The sequence below is a fragment of the Artibeus jamaicensis genome, unplaced genomic scaffold (genome assembly GCF_021234435.1).
Source record: "Artibeus jamaicensis isolate MK-2021 breed Jamaican fruit bat unplaced genomic scaffold, CSHL_Jam_final contig_419, whole genome shotgun sequence".
Classification (NCBI taxonomy): Eukaryota; Metazoa; Chordata; class Mammalia; order Chiroptera; family Phyllostomidae; genus Artibeus; species Artibeus jamaicensis.
In genome coordinates, this window is record NW_026521824.1 from 2,196,846 (window position 1) to 2,216,510 (window position 19,665).

The following is a 19,665-nucleotide window of genomic DNA, read 5'->3' on the forward strand; positions in this document are numbered from 1 at the left end:
CCATCCACAGTACATGGGCTACCATCTTGTAATCAAAACCAAACAAAGCCAGTCAAAGAGGAGGCCTGAAGCGCACTGAGCCCAGCTTCTCCACCTGCAGGATGGGGTAGCAAAACCGGCCTGGCCTGCCTCCCAGGCTGGCCCCCAAGGGCTTGGGAGGGAACGATGAAATACAGAGTTCAGGGTTTAGGGAAATGCTTCTCTTCTCCCACGAGGAGTGGCCCTGGGCTCTTGTAATGACAGTGCATCAGTGGGGATGGTCCATAGGGAACCATGTCTGGCTCCCTCCTTGTCCAGACAGGGAAACTGAGACCCAAACTGAGGCAAGGACTGGTCCCCAAGTCACCGGAAGCTGGTGGAGAAGCAGGACTGACAGCAGCTTATCCTGCACATCTGTGCCACTACTCCCAGCACCGAGAGCCCTGCCTCAGGGGGTGTGCTGGGAGCTGCCAGTCCAACTAGCGCCTTTGGAATGTAGTTAAAGTCACAGGTGATTTCTACTCCTGAACTGCTGCCAGTGACCGGCCCTGCAGAAGAGCAAAGGGAAGACAAGGGAGAAGTTCCAGGCTGCACAGCGTTGTGGACGCACTAAGAAGCACTGGAATGTAAACTCCATGTGGCTGAACCATGGGTGAATTATATACCCCAAGAGAGCTGTTTAAAAAAATTTTTTTTGTTGTGTTTTTAAAAGTAGAATTGTGCCGGGGCTGGTGTAACTCAGTGGATTGAATGCCGACCTGTGAGCCGAGAGGTCACTGGTTTGGTTCCTGGGCAGAGCACATGCCTGGGTTGTAGGCCAGGTCCCCAGTGGGGGGTGAGCAAGACTCGATCGCATCGATGCTTCTCTCCCTCTCTTTCTCCCTCCCTTCCTCTCTCTCTAAAAAAATAAAATCTTAAAAAGAATAATCGTAATGTCAGAGCTGGGAGGGATCTCAGATGCCATCAGTCCCCGTTCTGTAGACCTGGACACTGGGGCCCAGCTGGGGTCTACCCGAGGGCGTAGACCCTCCCCTTGAGGGGCTGCCCCCAGGCAGCCCCGGCCCCTCCCCTACTCTGTAGCCAGGGAGACCGTGGCGGCTCCCCTAGACCCCAGGCCTGAGAGCCCCAGATCCCTGCCAGTGACACAAAACAGTTGGTGCCAGTGTCACCTGCAGGCGTGTGAGTGAACATACCAGCCATTTTCGTGAGGTGCAGGAGGTGGGGGAGTCCCCTGACAGCACTCTACCTGGGGTCTCCTCCAGCCCTGCCAACGGCAGGGGGACAGGCCAGGCAGCAGCCACACCTTGGCTACTCAACAGCCAGGGAGACCGTGGCCCTGGAAGATGAGCGCCCTGGCCCCAGTCACTCGGCCAATCAGGGTGAGCTCTGCTTCTGTGGGGAACCATCGGGGGTCAGGTTTGGGCTTTGGTCGTCTCAGGTGGGTCTGGCGCTGGAGGGACAGCAGCTCGTGCTACCCTCTGAGGCACACCAGGGAGAAGTCTGGCCACAGGCACCCCAGGCACAGGGGCTGGGACTCACGCTCCTCACATGCCCACAGGTCATCGTGCAGCGGTCGCTGTCTGCCCGGGACCTGAACCACGCCAAAGCGGGCTCCATCCTGGCCAGCTACCTCAAGATGCTGCCCATGGGCCTGATCATCATGCCGGGCATGATCAGCCGGGCACTGTTCCCAGGTAGGGGGACGTCGGGGGCTGGGCCGGGGCTGTGAGGGCAGGCCGGAAGAGGCAAAGGAAGAATCTGAGCTGGTCCCGGGGGAGTGGGGGAAAGTGGTCCCAGGACCACTCTCTGAGGGGCCGACACACGGGTGGCTTGGCACAGGCCCAGACAAGGCCTGCTTACTGCGGGGTGCTTGGGGGTATGAGCAAGTACCTCCGCCACTGCCATTTTCTCGTTCAAAAACCAGGCACCGACTTCCCAAACACCACGGCCCGAAACCTCTGGGGCGTTAAGCGCTTTTGTTCAGCTCCCAGTAGTGGGCACAGGCTGCCTTTGGGCGTGGTGGGGCCGAGGTAGCCAGCACTGCCACATGTGCGGCTGGGCGGCTCCCGCCCACTCCTCACCCCGGTCCTCAGTGTCCCGTCTGTGACAGGGAAGGGTCTGAGCCACAGATGAGCGAGCCCACAGAAGGCTGCCCCGGGAGCCCGGGCCCCGGGAGAGGGGCTCCCGGACCCCTGGTGTGACGGGCCCCCCGACCCACCTGTGCCTCCTTGTCCGTGGAGCACGAGGCCTGCGTCCTCCTCAGAGTGCCCGCGTCCTCTCTCTGCCGGCCCCGGGCCCACGGTGAGCCACACAGGTGCTCACCAAAGGTCCTGCGGGTCATGTTGGGGGCACTCAGCTGTCGGCGGGGGGGTTGGGCTGGCCCATTAGCTACCTGCTCTGAGTGGCGCCTCCGGAAAGGGGCTTGGTGTCCCCTCAGCTCAAAACACTCGTCTGACACTGAAGAGGAGGCCACTGAGGGCTGCCGAGGGCCATGGCCAAGGCCAGAGCTGCCCGAGAGGCTGTCCTGGTCACTGAGGGTCACGTAGTCATCGTCGTCTTCCTCCTCCTCCTGACCCAGCCCATTGGAAATCACCACCCCCTTGCCATCAGGGTCATCCTGGGTCACAGGCAGCTGCTGCTGGGGCGGGGCCTGGCCTGGACCTGGTGTCCAGGGCAGCTGGTAGTCTGTCCTGCTCTGAGGTACCTCCTCTCTGGGGCTCCCCAGTGCCCCACCTACACCGCCACCACTCTGGGCAAGCACGTCTGCCACAGGCACTGTCCGGGGCTTGGGCACGGGGGGCTGCGGTATGCGGTCCTCCTCAGGGAGGCCGTTCTTGGCAGGGACCTCGTCCTGGGGGTTGCAGGGCTCTGGAGGGGGGCCGCAGTCCTGGCTGTGCCTCCACAGCTGGGCCCCAGCCTGGGACGTGTCTCGGATCTTGATGCGGTTTATCTGGCTAGGCTGAGGGTTCCAGATGTTGGGGTCGATGATGTTGATGTAGCCCAGGATGTCACTGCCCGGCTCTGGGTCTGGCTCCACCCATGTGGGCAGGTAATCGAACATGTTGGCTCGTTCCAGGTTGAGCAGCCCCGGGTGGGTGGGCAGGGCTGGCTCGGGCAGGTCTGCTGGCTGCTCGGCCAGCGCCACACCCCGCAGCCCCAGGGGCTTCTTGACCTCCTGCTTCTCAGAGGAGACCTTGGCGATCTCCTCAGCGCTCTTAGCCTTGACCAGTGCATACTTGGGGTTGACAAGCTTCTTGGCCACAGTGCCGGAGGGCACCAGAGGGGCCACAGCAGGCAGCAACACAGGTTCGGGCTCGGGCTCCTTCTCCATGGGGATGCCCTTGAGGCTGACACCGTGCGACATGAGGTACAGCTCCTGGAACTGCCGGTCGAACGTCTCCACCACCTGGCCAGACAGCACGGAGATCACGTTCCGGTCTGTCCTCGCAGCCGACCACGTGAAACTGCAACATAGGGCAAGGGGGCAGCCTGGTTAGGCACATGGGACCTGCTTGCTGTCTTGGGCCCTGGGCTCCCCCCACAGTGGGTGTCCGAGAGAGCCGCCATGCACCCCACCAGCTGCTGTCTCCTGGACTGTGGCTAAGAGGCCCTGGATGGGACTGATCAGTGAGGGGAACCAGGGCACAAGCCTCAGGGCCAGACCTGAGTCTGGGTCCTCAGGCGAGTCACGGACACTAAGTCCTTTGTCTCCTGTGCAAAACAGCACAGTGCCGTGCTCCTCTGGGGTCACAGGATGCCCAGAGCAGCCTGGACACCCGGGGTCTTTGTCCTACCACCTTTCTGAGTGGCAGCGCCCCCTGCCCCCCTGCATGGCGGGGCCCTTAAAGATGGGCCACGGTCATCTTGTTCTGGGCCTGGCCCTGAGAATGGCTTTCAGAACTACCACTCCATGGACCTGGGGAGGCACAGCCAGGCCCTGCCCATACCCTAACTCCACTTGGAGTGAGTCTCTTGAACAAAAGCCCTCCTCTGCCTGCTTCTGGAGATGGGTGGCTGGCGTGTGGGTGTGCCCCAGCCCAGCTCACACCTCAGCACTTTTGGGACCAGCGAACTGGAATAACCGGGGTGTCATGAGGCAGGATTAAGGGCAGAAACCAGCTGGGATCCAGAGCCGCCTCTCCCCCACCCCCAGAAGGCCAGGGAGTCACCTGTAGGAGCCACAGACAGCTCGATCTCCATCCACAAACATGAACTTCTGGGCCAGGGCGCCCTTGAACTTGGTGGCTGACCTCGTGAAGAACTCTGTTCCTCCGCTGCTCCGTACCCTGAGATTCTACGTTGGGGGACAGAGACAGAATTACATAGCCACAGCACTGACCAGACAAAGGGAGGCCGGGCAGTCTCTGCCTGGGGCCTCAGGGGCTTCGGGGGGAACCTGGGTGCTGAGGGCTGGAGTAAGGGGGTGATGTGTGTGAGGACTGTGGGGCCAGGCCCAGGTGGGACAGCAGGGATGAGAAGCTGGAGAGGAGGGTGGGTGCTGGTGTTGAAGGGTCTGGGCATGGCCCACGGGTGCCTGCAGGGGAGCAGGCAGGACAGGACCTATGCAGCCAGGCCGGTCTGAGGAAACGCCGCCCCAGGCGGTGAGCTGTTGCAGGGCCTCGAGCAGGAGGGGATGTGGACTCACTGCGGAGAGGTCCCTGGGGGGTCTGGGGGCTGTGTGATGGGGAGACGGGGCCTGCCTTCGGGGTCTAGGCTGGCCCTCTGGTAGGCCCTCCTAGAGTGAGTGCCTGGCAGGCCTTGCCCTGGCGCTGTCTCCCGCAGCTGTCTCTTCGTCGTCAATGCTGATGTCTGCTCCAGAAGACGGGGCCCCAGCAATCTCTGCTACTTCTCTGGGGGCCAGCCCGCTGCCTGGCACCCAGGAACAGTTTGGGACACGGTCTGATCCCAGTCTGTACTGGGCCTGCGCTGTCTGGCTTGAGAGCCAGCCAGAGTCACTGGGAGGCCAGTGACTCTGGGAAAGGGGTGCTGAGACCCAGAGAAAAGAGTGGGGGTCCTCCCAGGAGTCACAAGCAATGCCTCAAGTCCAAGACTAGGCCATGCCTACCTTCCTCTGAACTTTGGCCGTGAACAGTTCTCTTGCCCTGGTTGGAGGTCTAGGGGCATCTCTGGGCTGGGCACTGCGGGCCGGCAGGGCTGGCTCCCCTCCCCTTCCCTCCTTACGGGAGGCTCCAGCTCTGAGGCAGAGGCAGGTTATATAAGCTTGGCTGACATGCCCAAGTTGAGGGGATGGCTGGGGGCACCCCAGCCCTCAGGCCTGGAAGGAGATGTGGGCTCCTGGTGTAAGCAATGCCCTGCAGGGCGTCAGAAACATGAGCTCCCGGTGCCCCCAAGTCACTGGAGGGGTAGGTGGGGGTGGGCTGGGAACTTGGCTGCAAACACAAGCCCTAGGAACTCTAACACCTGCCCAGGGCAGGAACTCCCCAAGGGCAATCCTACATGGCTGCTTGAACACCCCTGGGATGGGAGTCCCACACTCTGCTGAGGCCCCTCGTGCCAGCTTTTGGCACTGGGCTCTTACACCTGTGACTTCTGCCATGCCCCTCACCCACTCACTGGCTCTAGCCTACTGACCGCCCATTTGCTGTCACTCCCCAACCCCTGCTGAGGCCCTTAGTTGCAGGCAGAGATGACTATGGCTGGAACACGCTGAGCCGGGCTGGCGGTGAGGAGGGATGATGGCAGCTGCGAGGGCTGGCAGAGGGTGGCACTCGAAAACAGGGAAGGGGGTCAGGGTTACCACCCAGACACAGGAGCACAAAGGCCACTAATCAGAGTAGCAGCCTGTTTTAAGACACATTCAGACTTTAGGGAAGGAGGGTGGGCAACGGAGCGTGTAGAGCAAGCTCAGCTGAACCTCTGACAGGCCCTACACCTGCTCGAGGGCTTGACTTGGCCTTGGGGGCAGTGGGGCGCGTGGGATAGTTCAGAGCAAGGAGTTGCAAAAATGGTGTCGCACCTCAAGAAGAAGATAGCATACAGCAGATGACTCGTAAAATAAATGGGGGGTCAGGGGCCGAGGACAGGGAGGGGACGGGTCTGAGAGAGCCAGAGTTTGCCCTCCACAACTGCCCGTAACCTCCAGGTGCTCCTGCTGGCCACCCCTTCTGTGGCAGGGCCCAGACCCCTCTGCTCAGAGGCTGAGGGGCAGATACAAATGGCGGCCTGGCTGTGGAGCACACGCAACTGTCCTGTTGTTGGGACCGGCCCAGAAGGACACAAGCCTCTGCTCCCAGGGCCAACTCCCTCTGCCTACCAGGCTGCTTGTCTGCACACAGCCAGCTCACAGCCAGCTCAGCAGGAAGCTGGATGTAGCCCAGGACAATAAGTGCCCATGACTTTTCACCCAACACAGAGCACACCCCCGACCAGAAACGGGAGCAAAGAGCTTGGAGGCAGTACAAGGCCGTCCTGGTTGACCACAGCCAGCTCCATGGCTTCTGTGGGCTCCAGGCTCTGTGCTCGGTGGGCTGGGCCACAGGCCCCTCCTTGGCCTCACTTCCCCTCTCACCAGCATCTGTCCCCAACCACCCCAAATCTTGTCTTGCTGGAGAGCTCAGAGGTCACCATCTATATCTGAGACCGACTCAACTCCACGTGAGAGACACCAGATTTGCTGTGTGACTCTAAGCAAGTCTCTGGCCCTCTCTGGGCCTTAGTTTTCTTGTTCGCATGCTGGGGATTGGCCTCAATCTAAGGCTAATAACCCTGGGGCTCAGCAGCAGGTGGGGCCTCATGGCAGTTGCCACGCCCACTCCCAGGCTTGTTTTCTTGGGTGTGCCCCACCTCGTGGAGCCTGGCCCGGATGAGGTAATGTCTCAGGAGTCAGGGCTTGGGTGAGCAGCAGAGGCTCCCACAAAGCTGCATTGTCTCTGAGCCCGTGACACCCCTGGCAGGATACAGCAGGAGGGGCAGGGTGCCCAGGAGCACAGCCATTAGGCTGGCCCAAGTGGGATGCCCAGAGCAAGTCCTCAGGCTCTGCGGGACCTCAGTGTCCTCACACCTGAAAGGAGAGGCAGTAATGGGTCCCAGAGAGGATGTCAGGGCAAGATGGCTGGGCAGTACATCACCTGTTCCAAGAGTGGCTTCTACCCAAGTGCATATGGGGCAGAGTGGGGTGGACACTAGGGATGGGGCAAAACTGCTCCACACTCCCCACCAGGCCTCCTGTGCTCATATAGAGATGTGACTTGACCCGGTCCTAAGTCCCCTGGGGCCCCGGCCTCTACCAGCAGCAGGCAGGCAAAAAGAAGAAGCCCAGGCCCCTGCCACAGAGCCAGCCTGGGGCACTCTTGAGCCCTGGTCAAACAGGGCTCCAGTCCCAATGCCAACCAAACACCAATCTGGCCTCTCCACACCTCCGTTTTCTCGTCTGTGAAATAGACTTCACCTCCCTTCTGCTAGAGGGCTGCTGTGAGGATGAATGAAACCACAGTGATTGGGGCTGGGTGCTTCCCAAATACAAGGTGACAAAGTAGGCTGTGACTAAGTATGCTAGGGTGTAATCGCTCCGCTGCTGAGGGGATTGGGTAGGGACCAACAGGAAGGGCCAGAAAAGATATGGACAGTCCAGGTCAGGGGGGCCTGGACCATTAGCTGCCCGTTGTGGCCAGGTGGGCTCAGAGAGCAGGGGAAGCTTGCCCACAGCCTCCCAGTGACAGGGTCCAGCCCCCCGGGCCTGAGGACAACCTCCAGCTGTGCTGTGATGGCTTCTTGGCCCCATCCACTGCAGGGACCTGCTGGCATCCCCTGGGCCTGAGGAGGAGGGGTAGGGAGGCCCAAAGATGCATCCTGACTGGGCCTGGCCAGTGATGGCAAGATCAAGCCAGGTGTGCAGAGTACAGGAGAAAGAGGGCCCAAGGCCCCACGTGCTGGGTGCCTGGCCAGCCTCTGCTCTGTCCTACAGAGCCTGGTCTCCTCTGCAATGAGGGAGGGAGCTGATGCTCACCCTGGCCCTCCTTGGCTGTCGAGAAGCTGGGACGGGGAGCACCTTTGTGAACCACCTCTGGGGAGGTGGGACTGGGCAGGCGGTGCCAGCCCAGCTCCAAGACCTTGTTGAGAGGATGCCCAGTTCTCCCTGAGGCTGGGTTGCTCGGCCTTGGCACTGCTTATGTTCTGGGTGAGGCTCTGCTCCGCTGTGGGGCTGCCCCATGCATCACAGGGTATTTAGCAATATCGCTGGCCTCTGCCCACCAGATGCCAATTGTGCCATCCCAGTTGTGACCCTTAAAAATGTCTCCAGACACTGCCCACTGTCCCAAGCCAATAAACCCCTCTGTTTGAGAAGCACCTCCCCACCCTGAGTCCATGACAGATGCAGGCCTGGACCTGGGACTGGAGGAGGGGCAGGAGGAAACCCCGAGCACCAGTGGGAAGCTGCCTGTCCAGTGTGGAACCTGGGCTGCAGGCTGAGTCTTGGCACCCCTACTGAGCACCTTCCCACGGCCACCCTGGCTGGGCTCACTCATCAGAAATGGGTCCAGTTTTTGCCCAAGTGGCTGCTGGTTTTTCCAGTTTGGTGGCAGAGCCAATGAGCTCTTCCAATCTGTCAGCACCACACAGCTCCTGGCCTGTCCTGAGCTGAAATCCTCGCAGCCCGGCCTGGCTCCCACTAACTCTGGGGTGCCCCATGGCACCCAGCCTTACCCCCACATGTGGTCTGGCCACGCGGCCTGCCCTGGGCCCTGGAGAGAGTGAAAGGGCTGGGCTTTCTTCTAAAGGGCTATTCCTGTTGCTAACATGGGCCATCATTCCCACCCTCCCTGCTTGAGGGGCTGCTGGAGGCCAGGTGCTTGGGGAAGGCTGTGAACCTCACTCCAGGGCGGGTGCTAGTGTGAGTCTTCCTGCCTTACCTGAAAGCCAGGAGGGTAGCTGTTTCCAGAACGTACTGATGTGAGCTCAAAGCTCCAGAGGCAGGAGGCAGGAGGCCGAGAGGCGCTGCCTGAATCAGGCGCATGGGGGCAGTGCCCAGCCAACCACAGCTCAAAGTGGGCAGGAGAGCCCCATGGCACTCATCAGACCAGAGCTGGGGTCTCATGGGAGGTGCTGTGCCTGTCCCCAACCAAAAACAGGACGAGAAGGGAGCTCATCACTGAGAGTCCTGCCCCCACACGGCCTCCTTTACATTTCACTCACAGTAGCCCTGCCCATTTTCAGACAAGGAGACTGAGGCCTAGAAAGATTCAATGGCTCTGTCTGAGATTACAGTGCAGGGGGCAGAGCTGGGGCTCAGGCCTGGCTCCTAGCGTTGACCCTAGATTGGCACCTGACATTGCTGGGGTCACAAGTATGACCCCACATGTATACCCTGTACCCTGGGCCAGCAGGAGCTGAGGGCAGGTTGAAGTCGAGCCAGCTGAGGGTGGTGGGTGGCTGAGTGACAGTCAGGCTTCCCTGAGAAGGAAGTGCTCCCCAGACAGGTCTGGGCCCAGTCGGCCCGCGGGCAGGGAGATAGGCCGTGTGGGCAGGCCCTAGACAAGGTGACACCTGGCCAGGGCTGGGCCCACAGGAGCCTCTAGCTGCCTGTCTGGGCTGTCAAGGGGGCAAGCTCCGAGGGTAGAATGAGGAGGCCAGGGCCACATGCCCTGTGCTGTGAAGGTGCCAGCTCCTGGGTATGCCCCTTTGCAAACTCTGCCACCTCCCTTAGTGCAGGGAGCTGGCTAGTGGGGCCGCCAGACCAGGAAGCCCTGATGCTCAAGGCTCTCCTGTGCCCTAAGCTGTGGCTCCATTTTCCAGCAGTGGGGTGGGGGAGGAGGCCTCCCATCCACACCCTGTCCCCTACCCAGGGCCCAAGGTTTATAATTTCTGTTGTTATTAGAAGCCGCGTAGCTCCCCGTAGCTCACAGAGCACTTTTATAGTCATTGTCTCCTTTAATTTCATCCTCAAACAACTCTGGGAGGCATCATTACAGCCGTGAGGTGCCGGAGGCCTGGAGAGGTGGGGCTGCGCACCAGCCCTGTGGTGGCCCCACCAGCAGGTGCTGCACACATCAGGAATGTGGGGAGCCAAGGGTCTGTGTGCCCCCCTGTGCATGCTGATCTCTTGCTATGGGCTTTTAGTTTCAGCCCGGCTTTTAGGAACACAAGGACAAAGAGGCAAGTCACAGCCTCCCACAGGCCTATTTCCCCACCTGTCCTGTGGCAGCTTAGTACAGGCAGCCCAAGGCCCCCTCAGGCCCTGGCATCCCAGGCATTCACACAGCTACGGGGCCACACCACATTCCAAGGCCCCCAAACGCACTGGGGAGTGAAGGACAGGGCAGGGGAGTGGGTGGTGCACGGCCGGCCTTTCAGGAAGGGAGCCGCACAGCCTCTGGGCCAGGCTCTCAGCACAGCCCCGCTGCCCACCACTTCTGGGAGCTCCAAACACTCTGAATACTCCAAACACTTTGAGGGGACTTGAGTTTGGGATTTCTTTACTGAGAAAAGGCTTGGGGCACTGGCCAGGGCACGAGGCTTCCAGCCGAGGGCTCAGGTCCCTGCTCAGCATGGACAAGCACACTGCTGCCTTATCGTCCACACACTGGGAGTGCGAGGGGGCTGAGGGAAGTGATGTGTGTGAAGCGGCCCTGAGCATGTGGCAGGGCACAGTGGGGGTGCGCCTTCGGGTCTCCTCCAGACCTCAGCGAGGGCCTGGACAGGGAGCCCTGAAGTTCTCTGATCTGCTGCCCACAGAGCCGGGGCCAGTACAGCCACCTTTGGGAAGATGCCTTTTCTGCCTTCTGGACCTACCCCAAGCCATCTGCCCGGGATTTGGTCCTCAGTGCTAATTACATGGTGGGCAGTATGGCGTGTGAGCATGGGGCTTGGGTCAACCCACCAAACAGACCACATAAAAATGTCACAACGCCTAGAGACTGGCCATTCTGAGAGCTTATGACCACTTGAAAAGGCTCAGTGGGATGGGGGTACACCTGACAAATGCCGGCAAATTATAGGCACAGGTGCCCAGCCCTTGTCAACCAGCCTGGCCTCTCCCCTTCTCCCAGGGTTCAGATCCCAGGTTTAAAGCCCAAGGAATTCTGACCTGTCGGAGGCTGCTCTCAGCTAAGGGGCTCCGGGGCTGGCCCCCATGCTGCTTCTAGGGCTCCCTAGCTGTGAGTGAGCCCTGGATGAGAGTGCCTCCATTTCCTCATTGTAAAATTGGCACCACTGGACAGTCATGCAGAGTAAATGAGTTAACTGGTGTAGTGCCAGGACAGGCACAGTCCACGTCTGACGTGAAAGTACTGGCTGTTATTATGTAGACTGATATGTATTGTCTGAGGAATGTGCTGCACACAGTGGGTGACGAGCAATGTTGGGGCAGAAAGAGGGCTCCCTCTACCCGCAAGCAAAGTGCCAAATGCTAGGGTGTCTGTGCAGAAGAAGCCAGCCACACTGGCTCATCTGCCCCTCGGCCGGATTCAAGGTCCTGCAGCCAGGAGAGGAGAGGGGATGTGTGTAAGGACATGCAGCAAAGCAGTGCTGAGAGCCAGGCTGTCACGACCCTCACCTCTGCTCCACGGTGCCCCCATGTGGCCCTTTCTGCTCTGCTCTCATTCCTCAAGCCCGCTTTAACTCTGCGGTTATCAAGGAAGCTTCCCCTGACCTCAGCTCGAGGGAGTGTCCTTTGTCGGAGCCAGACCCTAAACCTGTGGGTGGGAGATACAGAGGCAGAGTTTGACTTAACCTTGAGGAAGAAATTCCTGGCAATCAGAGCTCTCCAGGTACCAGACGTGAGTTGCTGGGGCCAGGGCAGGGGGTACCCTGTCCCTGCAGTGTTAGCCAAGACAGATAACCATGGTGGCAGGGCCTGCTTTGAAAGGACACGTGAGGCAGCACCCTGACGTGGACTCTGGCTCATGGCCAGCAGGCCCTTAATCAGTGTTTACCTTATCTCTGACTGCTGGAGGCACTCAGCGTCCTGTCCCTTGGGGTACTCAGGCAGAGGCTAGGGGACTGCCTGGCAGGAGGGATGAGGCTTATTGGGCCCTGTCTCCCCTGCACAGGCCTCTATCCCTACAGGGAAGGTGCACAGGGTGTTTGTTGAGTAAAGAGTTGGCCATCATGACAGCCCTGCTCACCTTGAGGTGTCCCAGGTGCATGCGGGCCCGCTCACACATGTGCAGGAAGTACTTGACATTACTCTCGTCCAAGATGATGTACACAGCCACCTTCCTTTTGAAGCCGGCATCCAGCAGGTCCTTAAAGATGTCTACATCAGTGAACATGTCCATGACCACGGCTATCACCTGGGAGTAGGAAGAGAAATTGGGGCCTTCATTCAGTCAGGCAGCAGGGGTGACAGCTGCCTTGCAGGACACACGGCCCTCCTGCACCTGCCACCTTCTCTGGGTGCTGCTCCGGCCCTGCTTCCTGGGCTGGAGCTGGGAGGTGTCAGGCTGTGTGTGGGCCTTTCCAGCCCTGAAACTCTAGGCTCAGTATGCCATGCTTAAGACATGAGACTCTCAATTAGTGGCTAGGAGTAGACTCTGCGACAGCAGGAAGGCGGGTAGAGGCTCGCCCCGTACACCTGCTGCATCCCTAACACAGACTCTGGGAAGCCATGTGCAGGCTGAGGGTGAGGACCTGCAGGGAGCGAGGCATGCAAGGTGGGGTGTGCAGGGAGGCACGAGGGAGACAGCTGTGTGGGAGCCAGGGAGGGGCAGACTCTCAAAGGTCCTGAAGTCAGAAAGGGGCTGCGTCCCAAGGGTCCCTTCCTTTTGACTGGCTCAGCCCAGGGCCTGTTTCAGTCTGTTCCTGGGTCGCATTCCTGAGCCCTCCACCTGCTACCCTGGGATGCTGAGATGAACCAGATGTGTCAACAGCCAGCAGTCAGGGCATCAGCTGGCACGGCCGCTCACTGAGGTGTCCTGTGTGTCCCTGGGTTGGTGTGGACTTTGGCAGGCTCCCCTGCCACCCAAACTTGTACACGTGCTCCTCCTGTCATCAGACAACCTCTGCCCACAACAGCTGACCTCCACCTTCCTGGACCTGGCTCAGGGCAGAGCCCCAGAGGTCAAGGTGTTCCTATCCCACCCAGAGCCCAGCCATATCCCAGCGTGGTCAGCGACACCACGAGGCCTGCGGAGGGAAGAGGCGCAGGGAAAGGACAAGGTAGCGAGGATGAGCCTGCTGGCTGCAGGGGTGATCAGCAGGTGCTTGCACCTGGAGAGGCTCAACAGCCATCAGACACTGGCCTCCAGTCTCTCATGCTTCTCACCTGTCCCACCAGGCAGCAAAAGGGAGCACGCCAGACAGTCTTGGTGCTGCCACCCAGGCAGACGTCTAGCCCCTCCTGCCCTCTGAGGCTGGTGTCCCTGCCCTGGCCTTGATCTTAGGACTTCCTGGAAGAGCCTCACCCGGAGAGGTGGGGCGTGTGCTCTGGGTTACACACCAGGCCAGATACTCAGGCCAGAACCTACCCCGGCCTCTCAGGGAGCCAAGCTCATCCCCACCCCCAGCAAGGGCAGGCCCGGCAGGCCCCCCCCCCCACAGCTGGGGTCTGCAGACTCAGGGTGACAAGGAGGCAGCCTGGGGCCTGCCGGTGGTGACTGCACCCCCAGTGAGCACACCAGGCTGGCCCCTGCAGGCCGCAGATGTGATCTCTGTGTGGCCCTGAGCAAGGCATCTATCTGGCTTCTGTTATCAGCACGAGAAACGGCCCAGCTTTCTCACTGGTACGGCAGGTCCCATGGAGCTGTGAGACCCAGCCAGCATTCCCCAATGACAGGTCCAGGGTCTCCCCTGTCCCCTAGGAGACAGCCGCTCTGTCATGGCGTCTTCACAGAGCTGTTCCAGATGAGGCAGGGGAGAGGCGCAGTGCCTGCAGGGGCCGGGCCCTCTGGGAAAGCCAGGCCCGGCAGATGTTGGCACCAGAGTTAAGCAGGGGCTCTGAGGGCAGTGAACTCCCCTCCTAGGAGACATCTGAGGAAAGATGTCTGGGTGAGTGGGCGGCAAGAGCACAGATGACACCCGGTGTTGTCACCAGTCGAGAGTGACGAGACCCTGACGTGGGTGGGGTGGCAGCAGACACTTCCTTGCCTGGGACCTGGCAGCCCCAAGGCCATGGCAGCCCTGGGACCCTTTGGATGGGCCATTCTTTCAGGCCAGCAGGCTCATGTGCCACCCCAGGAAGGGCACAGCCAACAAGCTTCTCTGTGGAGGGGGCCATCCCATCCCTTCTGCCCACCCCCCACCACTGGGTTGGTCAGGCTTGGTGCCAGGCCCTGCCACAGCAGACAGAGGCTTGCCCTAGGCCTGGGCTGGGGGACATGCCCCAGCAGGACCTACTCCATGTCTGCCCTTCCCCACGTCACCCTCTGGCAGGCAGGGTGCCTGATCCAGGGACCCTCTGCTGTCAGGCTGCATCTGCCGAGGCCTGCACCCCATGGCGGGTCCCTTAGGGGTCCCAGAGCTGAGAGCAGCTCTCTACAGGCACTCAGCCTGGTACAAGGGGAGGTCAGAGAAGGGCCTGTAACAGGTGCCACCAAAGGCTCAAGTGAAGAGGGGTTCTTGGCACTCCCATGGAGGCCCCCACTGTGCTCACAGCCAGAGCCCAGAGGCCATCTTGCAGCCCCGAGTCCTGCATGCCCTGCTGCATTCCATATGTGGGCAAGCAGAGGCCAGAGACCTGAGTTAGAGCCCAGGGTCCCGAATCCCAACATGGAGCACCTTGTGCCCTAGAGAGCACAGCTAGTGCCAGGCCTTGAGCTACACGAGGGTTTCTAATGAACCCAACAACCGCTGCCTGTTCAGTCCTAGCAGACATGCTACAAGTCATTCTCGTTTCACAAAGGAGAAGACTGAGGCACAGAGGGGTTGTCACACCCCTGCCTGTGACAGCGTGAGTTTGTCCAAGGCAGAGCTAGTCTGGGCCCAACTAGGGATGGGAACCTTGGTCTGTCACCTGCCGGCAGGGGTGCTAGCCTGGCCCACTGGGTCTGTCAGCTCCCACACCACAGGCTACCAGCCCCACCCAGGGTAAATACCAGCTGCTCCCGTGGCCCAGCCTGCATGTTCCCCTAGACGGCCTGGGTAAGGCTGGGCCAAGGCTACAGGAAAGACAGAGGGCAGGCTGGGACGGGAGCCTGTCCTGCCCTGGTGTGTGTGAGAAGACCTCACAGGACAAGAGGAGGTTGGCCTGGGTCCCAGCTCCGAAGCTCGCTCCTGTGACCCCTGGGACAGGCAGGCAGTGTTCTGAGAGGGCAGAGACAGCAGGCGCGTGTTTGGTGCCCCACGCTCCAGGCCTGGTTGCCATGGGGCTGACAGGCAGGTCATACAGCCCAGGTTCTGAGAGAAGGAGGGAGCCTGGTGGCCCCCAAGTCTTAGTCACTGGAAAGCCTCCTCTCAAAGATGCGGCCACAGAACAGGGAGGGGCCGAACACCATGGACGACACACAGGTTCCCAAAGAACAGCGGGGTGGGGGCTGGAGGATGCTCGGGGGTGGGGGGCTGTGCTGAAGCTACAGTGGAGGGGGCACTGCAGGGACTGGGGTCAGTGCTGGGTGTGAGTGCTTCTAGTGCTCAAAGGCCTCCTCATGTCTCTTGGGGTCAGGGCAGGGGTGGGGGCTGTGCAGTATGTGCAAGCTCCCCAAGTATGTGCCCCCAGCAGCTCCCACCCCTCCCTTCCCTTGGCCGAATGCCCGCCAACCTATGCATCTGTTTCCTACCTCCTACTGGGTCCGAATGCCCTCCCTGACTCTGCACGAGGCTAGGATTGTTCTGAGGTCTCCTATAACGTCTTGCCCATCTCCTGACGGTTTCAGGATCCCTTACATATCCTTTGAGTGGGCAGACATCGACTTCCACTTGAGAGATGCTGACACTATGGCCCAGAGGGGAGGGGACCGACCCCAGGTCTCCCCTGGAGCCAGTGGGAGGGTAGACAGAGGTGTCTGGCCCAGGCCCCAATGCCCCACCACGGGCACCTCCACCTCCTGGGTGGTTACAGGAGGAGGAGGGGTGACCTCAGCGAGGAGGGCAGTGTATGAGCCACCATAGAGCAGCAGCCCCCACCTGTGGCCACCGCCCCCAACAGACATGACCTGAAACCTGCTGCCAGCACGAGGGGCATGGTCTGGGGGCACTGGAGTGAATGTCCCACATTGGCCCCAGGGCCAAGCACAGTCTGACCCCGGGCAAGGACAGAACAGGACCAGGTAGGACCCACAGGCTCCAGGCCACGGTACGGCGCTGGGTGAGCCACGTCCCTCTCTGAGTTTGTTTCATCATCTACAAAATGGGGAAGGTCAGTGTGCCACCCAAGGCCATCCCAGCCAAGAGGTCCCCAACTCCCTGTGCCTTTCCAGGGTGGCAGTGTGGGCTCCAGATTGTCCTTCTGGGAAGATCTGTGAGGACCCCAAGCAAGTGCCTCAGTTCTTTCATAAAGTGACAACGGTGCCCACCCCACTAGGCTGCTGGTGCAACGCCCGGGCCCATTTGGTAGGCAGTGGCCGCCGCTCTCCTGCACCCTCCTCACTGCGCCAACCTGAGACTATTCCACCAGACCCACAGCGCTCTCTGGGGCGGAAAGCCGGGAATCACTGCCCGCTGTCTCCCTCTCCCCTCTGTGCCAGCTGAAAGTCTGGTGGAAGGTGGCACCCCATGGACCTGGCTCAGCGCAGGCTGCAGGAGATCCTGAGGGTTGAGACGATGGATATCGACCACAGGATTCAGCTTCTGCTTCCAGCCAGACAGCAGAACGGAGCCTGCGCTACCCTCCTACCTAACAAAAAAACGAGACAAAATCCGTGGCGGCAAGCCCACAGGCAGCACAGCAGGCACAGAGCTCCCTGAGAGGAGGGAACCAGTGAGGCAAGCGGCAGGGCTGCCCCTGCTCCCTCCAGCCGTGGCATGAGGGAGCTGCGGGGTCTGGGCCTGTCCCCGAGCCGAGCAGACAGAGTTTGCTTAGAATTTGCAGGCGTGTACTGGATGGGCAAGGGCCATGCAAAGCAAGTGCCAGAGATGGCAGAGGGTCCTTGAGAGCCTGCAGCTGGTGACTGTGCAGCACATGCCTGGAAGGGAACCACGGGAGCTGGGACAGGCCCTGGTTCCCACAGAGACAGGGCTGTCTGTGTCTCCGAGGGGCCTACGGGACAGCCTCAGAAGGACACTGCCCAAGGAGTGGGCATACAGGCCCAATGGGGGCTGCCAGACTTTTTCTGTAAAGGCCAGAGAGTAAATGTTTCAGGCTGCTGGAGCAGACAGCAGTTGGAGACAGTACAGAAACAAGTGCAAGTGTCTGTGTCCTACGCCTCACGGAAGCAGGCAGTGGCCCAGATCGACTTCATCTGTAGTGTGGGGCTCCCACCTGGCCACCCACACCACTACACTGTGCTGATCCCACCTAACAGACCTTAACAGCAAGCCCCAAAGTGTTACACTGTTTCCAAGCAACATCTCTGCATCCCAGAACAAAGCTCCAAAGTATTTAAAGGGAAAAAAATCAAACTTAAGCACTCCATAACATACAATTATCTGCTATCCAATAAAAAATGAGACACACAAATAAACAGAAAAATAATGACCCTCATGAGGAAAAAACTGTCTATCAAAACTAACCCCAAATAGATACAGATGTTAGAACTGACAGCTACAGACATGAAAAGAGTTATAACTGTTATATGTTCAAAAGGTTACTTAGAGACAGGGGAGGTATTTTTTAAAAAACTCCAAATTGAACCACGAGAGGTGAAACAACTCAATATTTAAGATAAAAAAATACCCGGGATGGGATTAATAACATATTAGACACTATGGAGAGAAGCCCAGTGAACTTGAAGACATCAAGAGGACTGATCCAAAATGAGGCTCAGAGAAAGAGACTGAAAGACCAGGAGCAGAGCTTCAGGGAGCTGTGGGCCCACTTCGAAGGTCTGAGATAAGCATAATCACAGTCTCAGAAGACACCAAAGCATACGGTGGGGTTGCGGGGGCAGGGAGACAGAAAACACTGAAAAAAATAATGGCCACAAAGCATTTCCAATTTGATGAAAATTATACATCCACAAGTCCGAAAAGTTCAATGAATTCCTAGCAGAAGAGTTAAAGAAAACTACACCAGAGCACATCATAACCACATCACTTAAAATCGGTGATGAAGAGAAAATCCTAAAAGCTCCCCGAGGAGAGAAGACCATTCGTTACATATTGAGGAACAAAGGCAAGCAGATTTCTCCTTGGAATCAACGCAAACCAGAGGACCTGGGAGCAGCACCTTTAAGGTCCTAAATGGGAAAACTATTAACCCAGATTCCATGCCCAGTGAAAAGAGCTTTCAACGCTGAAGGTGAAAGAGAGGCCGTGTTAGACGGCCCAGGGTCCGTGCCAAGAAAATCTGCACTGCAGTCATCGTGCAGACGAGGCAGAGGCTCCAGAGCTGCAGCTGCTCCCATCCCCTCCCTGGGGACCTGAAACACACACAGGAGTTGCTGCTACCCTGCCCCCAACCCCCTCCTCTAGCAGGAGGGCTGGGGCAGACCTGGCTGCAGTGCCTTAGTCCCATGTTCTCAATGTGGACCTGCCATCTGAAAAGCCAGGAAGAATCCCCAGGCATTGAAGATGCTTCCTGGGAGCCCTGGCCCCACTGTGGGCAGTGCCCTCTGACTCCTGGGGCTCCCCACACCAGTCTGCCCATCCCCTGGCTCGAACGCCCTGCTCCCAGTTGAGTCCTTTCTCCCAGGTAAACAGGGAGCAAGTCTGTGATTGCAGTGACAAATGCTGGGACAGGCTGCACCAGCTTGTGGACAGCTGAGTGTCGTACAGCTACAGAACCAAAGTGGGGCAGTAACAGCCACTCGCATTTTCCAGGGCAGTCATTGTCAGTGGGCAGCAGGGCCTCTGGTTCATGGGCTGCCCTCGCCGTCAGGGAACCCGTGTCTATTGTAGCTGCAACTTCATCCACCACCTCCTAGACCCACCCGGGTCCTGGACTAAAGCCCTGGCCATCAGCACTGCCCTGAGGGCAGGTGCCTCCGGCTTTGCCACTCCTTCCCTGGGTGGCCTATGGCTGGACACTTCCCCACTTACAGCCTCAGTTTCTCTTCTCAAGAACATTGGGATTCGGGGTAGATGGCCTGCAGTCTCACCTCCGACACTCCACTTCCGGCACCTTCCTTATGCTCCACAGTGTTAAGACAGAAGCCTCATCAGGGATGATGAAAGTGGGCTGGGGCCTCCAGAACAACCAAGGGCTGAAGCAGGATGGGGTCAAGAAGAGCATACTCGTCCCGGCCAGAGCCCTCTGACTGGGAGGCCCGGCTGGCCCTGGGTCTCTAGCCTCCACACAGGAACATCACCTCCTCAGTGCAACTCAGGAACGCCGCCAGACACAGAGCTGGCAGAACGTGGGGAAGGCCACTTGGTGACCGGGGCTGTGCCAGTGGGCAAGACCAGAGGGTGAGCTACTCCCTGTCCCTGCAGCCTCAAAGGGCCTCACAGCCCTCTGAGCTCCCAGGCCTGCAGGTACAGGGTCCAACCAGCCAGGCCCCCACCGTTGTCAGCAAATGGCGCAAGTTGAGGATTTTCAGGCTGGAAAATCGCAGAATCGTATGTTCAAAAGCATTTAAGATGTTAGCTCCTCCAGGGTCCAAGAGTGACAGACACTGTGGAGCCATTGAGCATCCCGATCCTCCGGGAAGAACAGCCCAGAAAAGACCGGCCCAAAGTCACACAGCAGGCAGGGCT

The 19,665-nt window shown here is 59.5% G+C and overlaps 2 protein-coding genes across 4 annotated transcripts in view; one reads left to right on the forward strand and one right to left on the reverse strand.

Annotated features, from left to right (window-relative positions):
* Nucleotides 1-19,665, forward strand: part of SLC5A10 (solute carrier family 5 member 10) — a 78,577-nt gene that overhangs the window by 25,679 nt on the left and 33,233 nt on the right. For all 3 annotated transcript variants that reach the window (XM_053665675.1, XM_037163212.2, XM_037163213.2), the window contains one exon: nt 1,538-1,673. In XM_053665675.1, the coding sequence (XP_053521650.1) occupies nt 1,538-1,673 (136 nt within the window). The remainder of the gene's footprint in view (nt 1-1,537; nt 1,674-19,665) is intronic.
* Nucleotides 1-19,665, reverse strand: part of FAM83G (family with sequence similarity 83 member G) — a 28,237-nt gene that overhangs the window by 1,970 nt on the left and 6,602 nt on the right. Inside the window, exons 3-5 of the mRNA XM_037163210.2 lie at nt 12,063-12,230; nt 4,149-4,273; nt 2,198-3,443 (exon numbers count right to left, since the gene is read on the reverse strand). Coding sequence (XP_037019105.2) covers nt 2,198-3,443; nt 4,149-4,273; nt 12,063-12,230 — 1,539 coding nt within the window. The remainder of the gene's footprint in view (nt 1-2,197; nt 3,444-4,148; nt 4,274-12,062; nt 12,231-19,665) is intronic.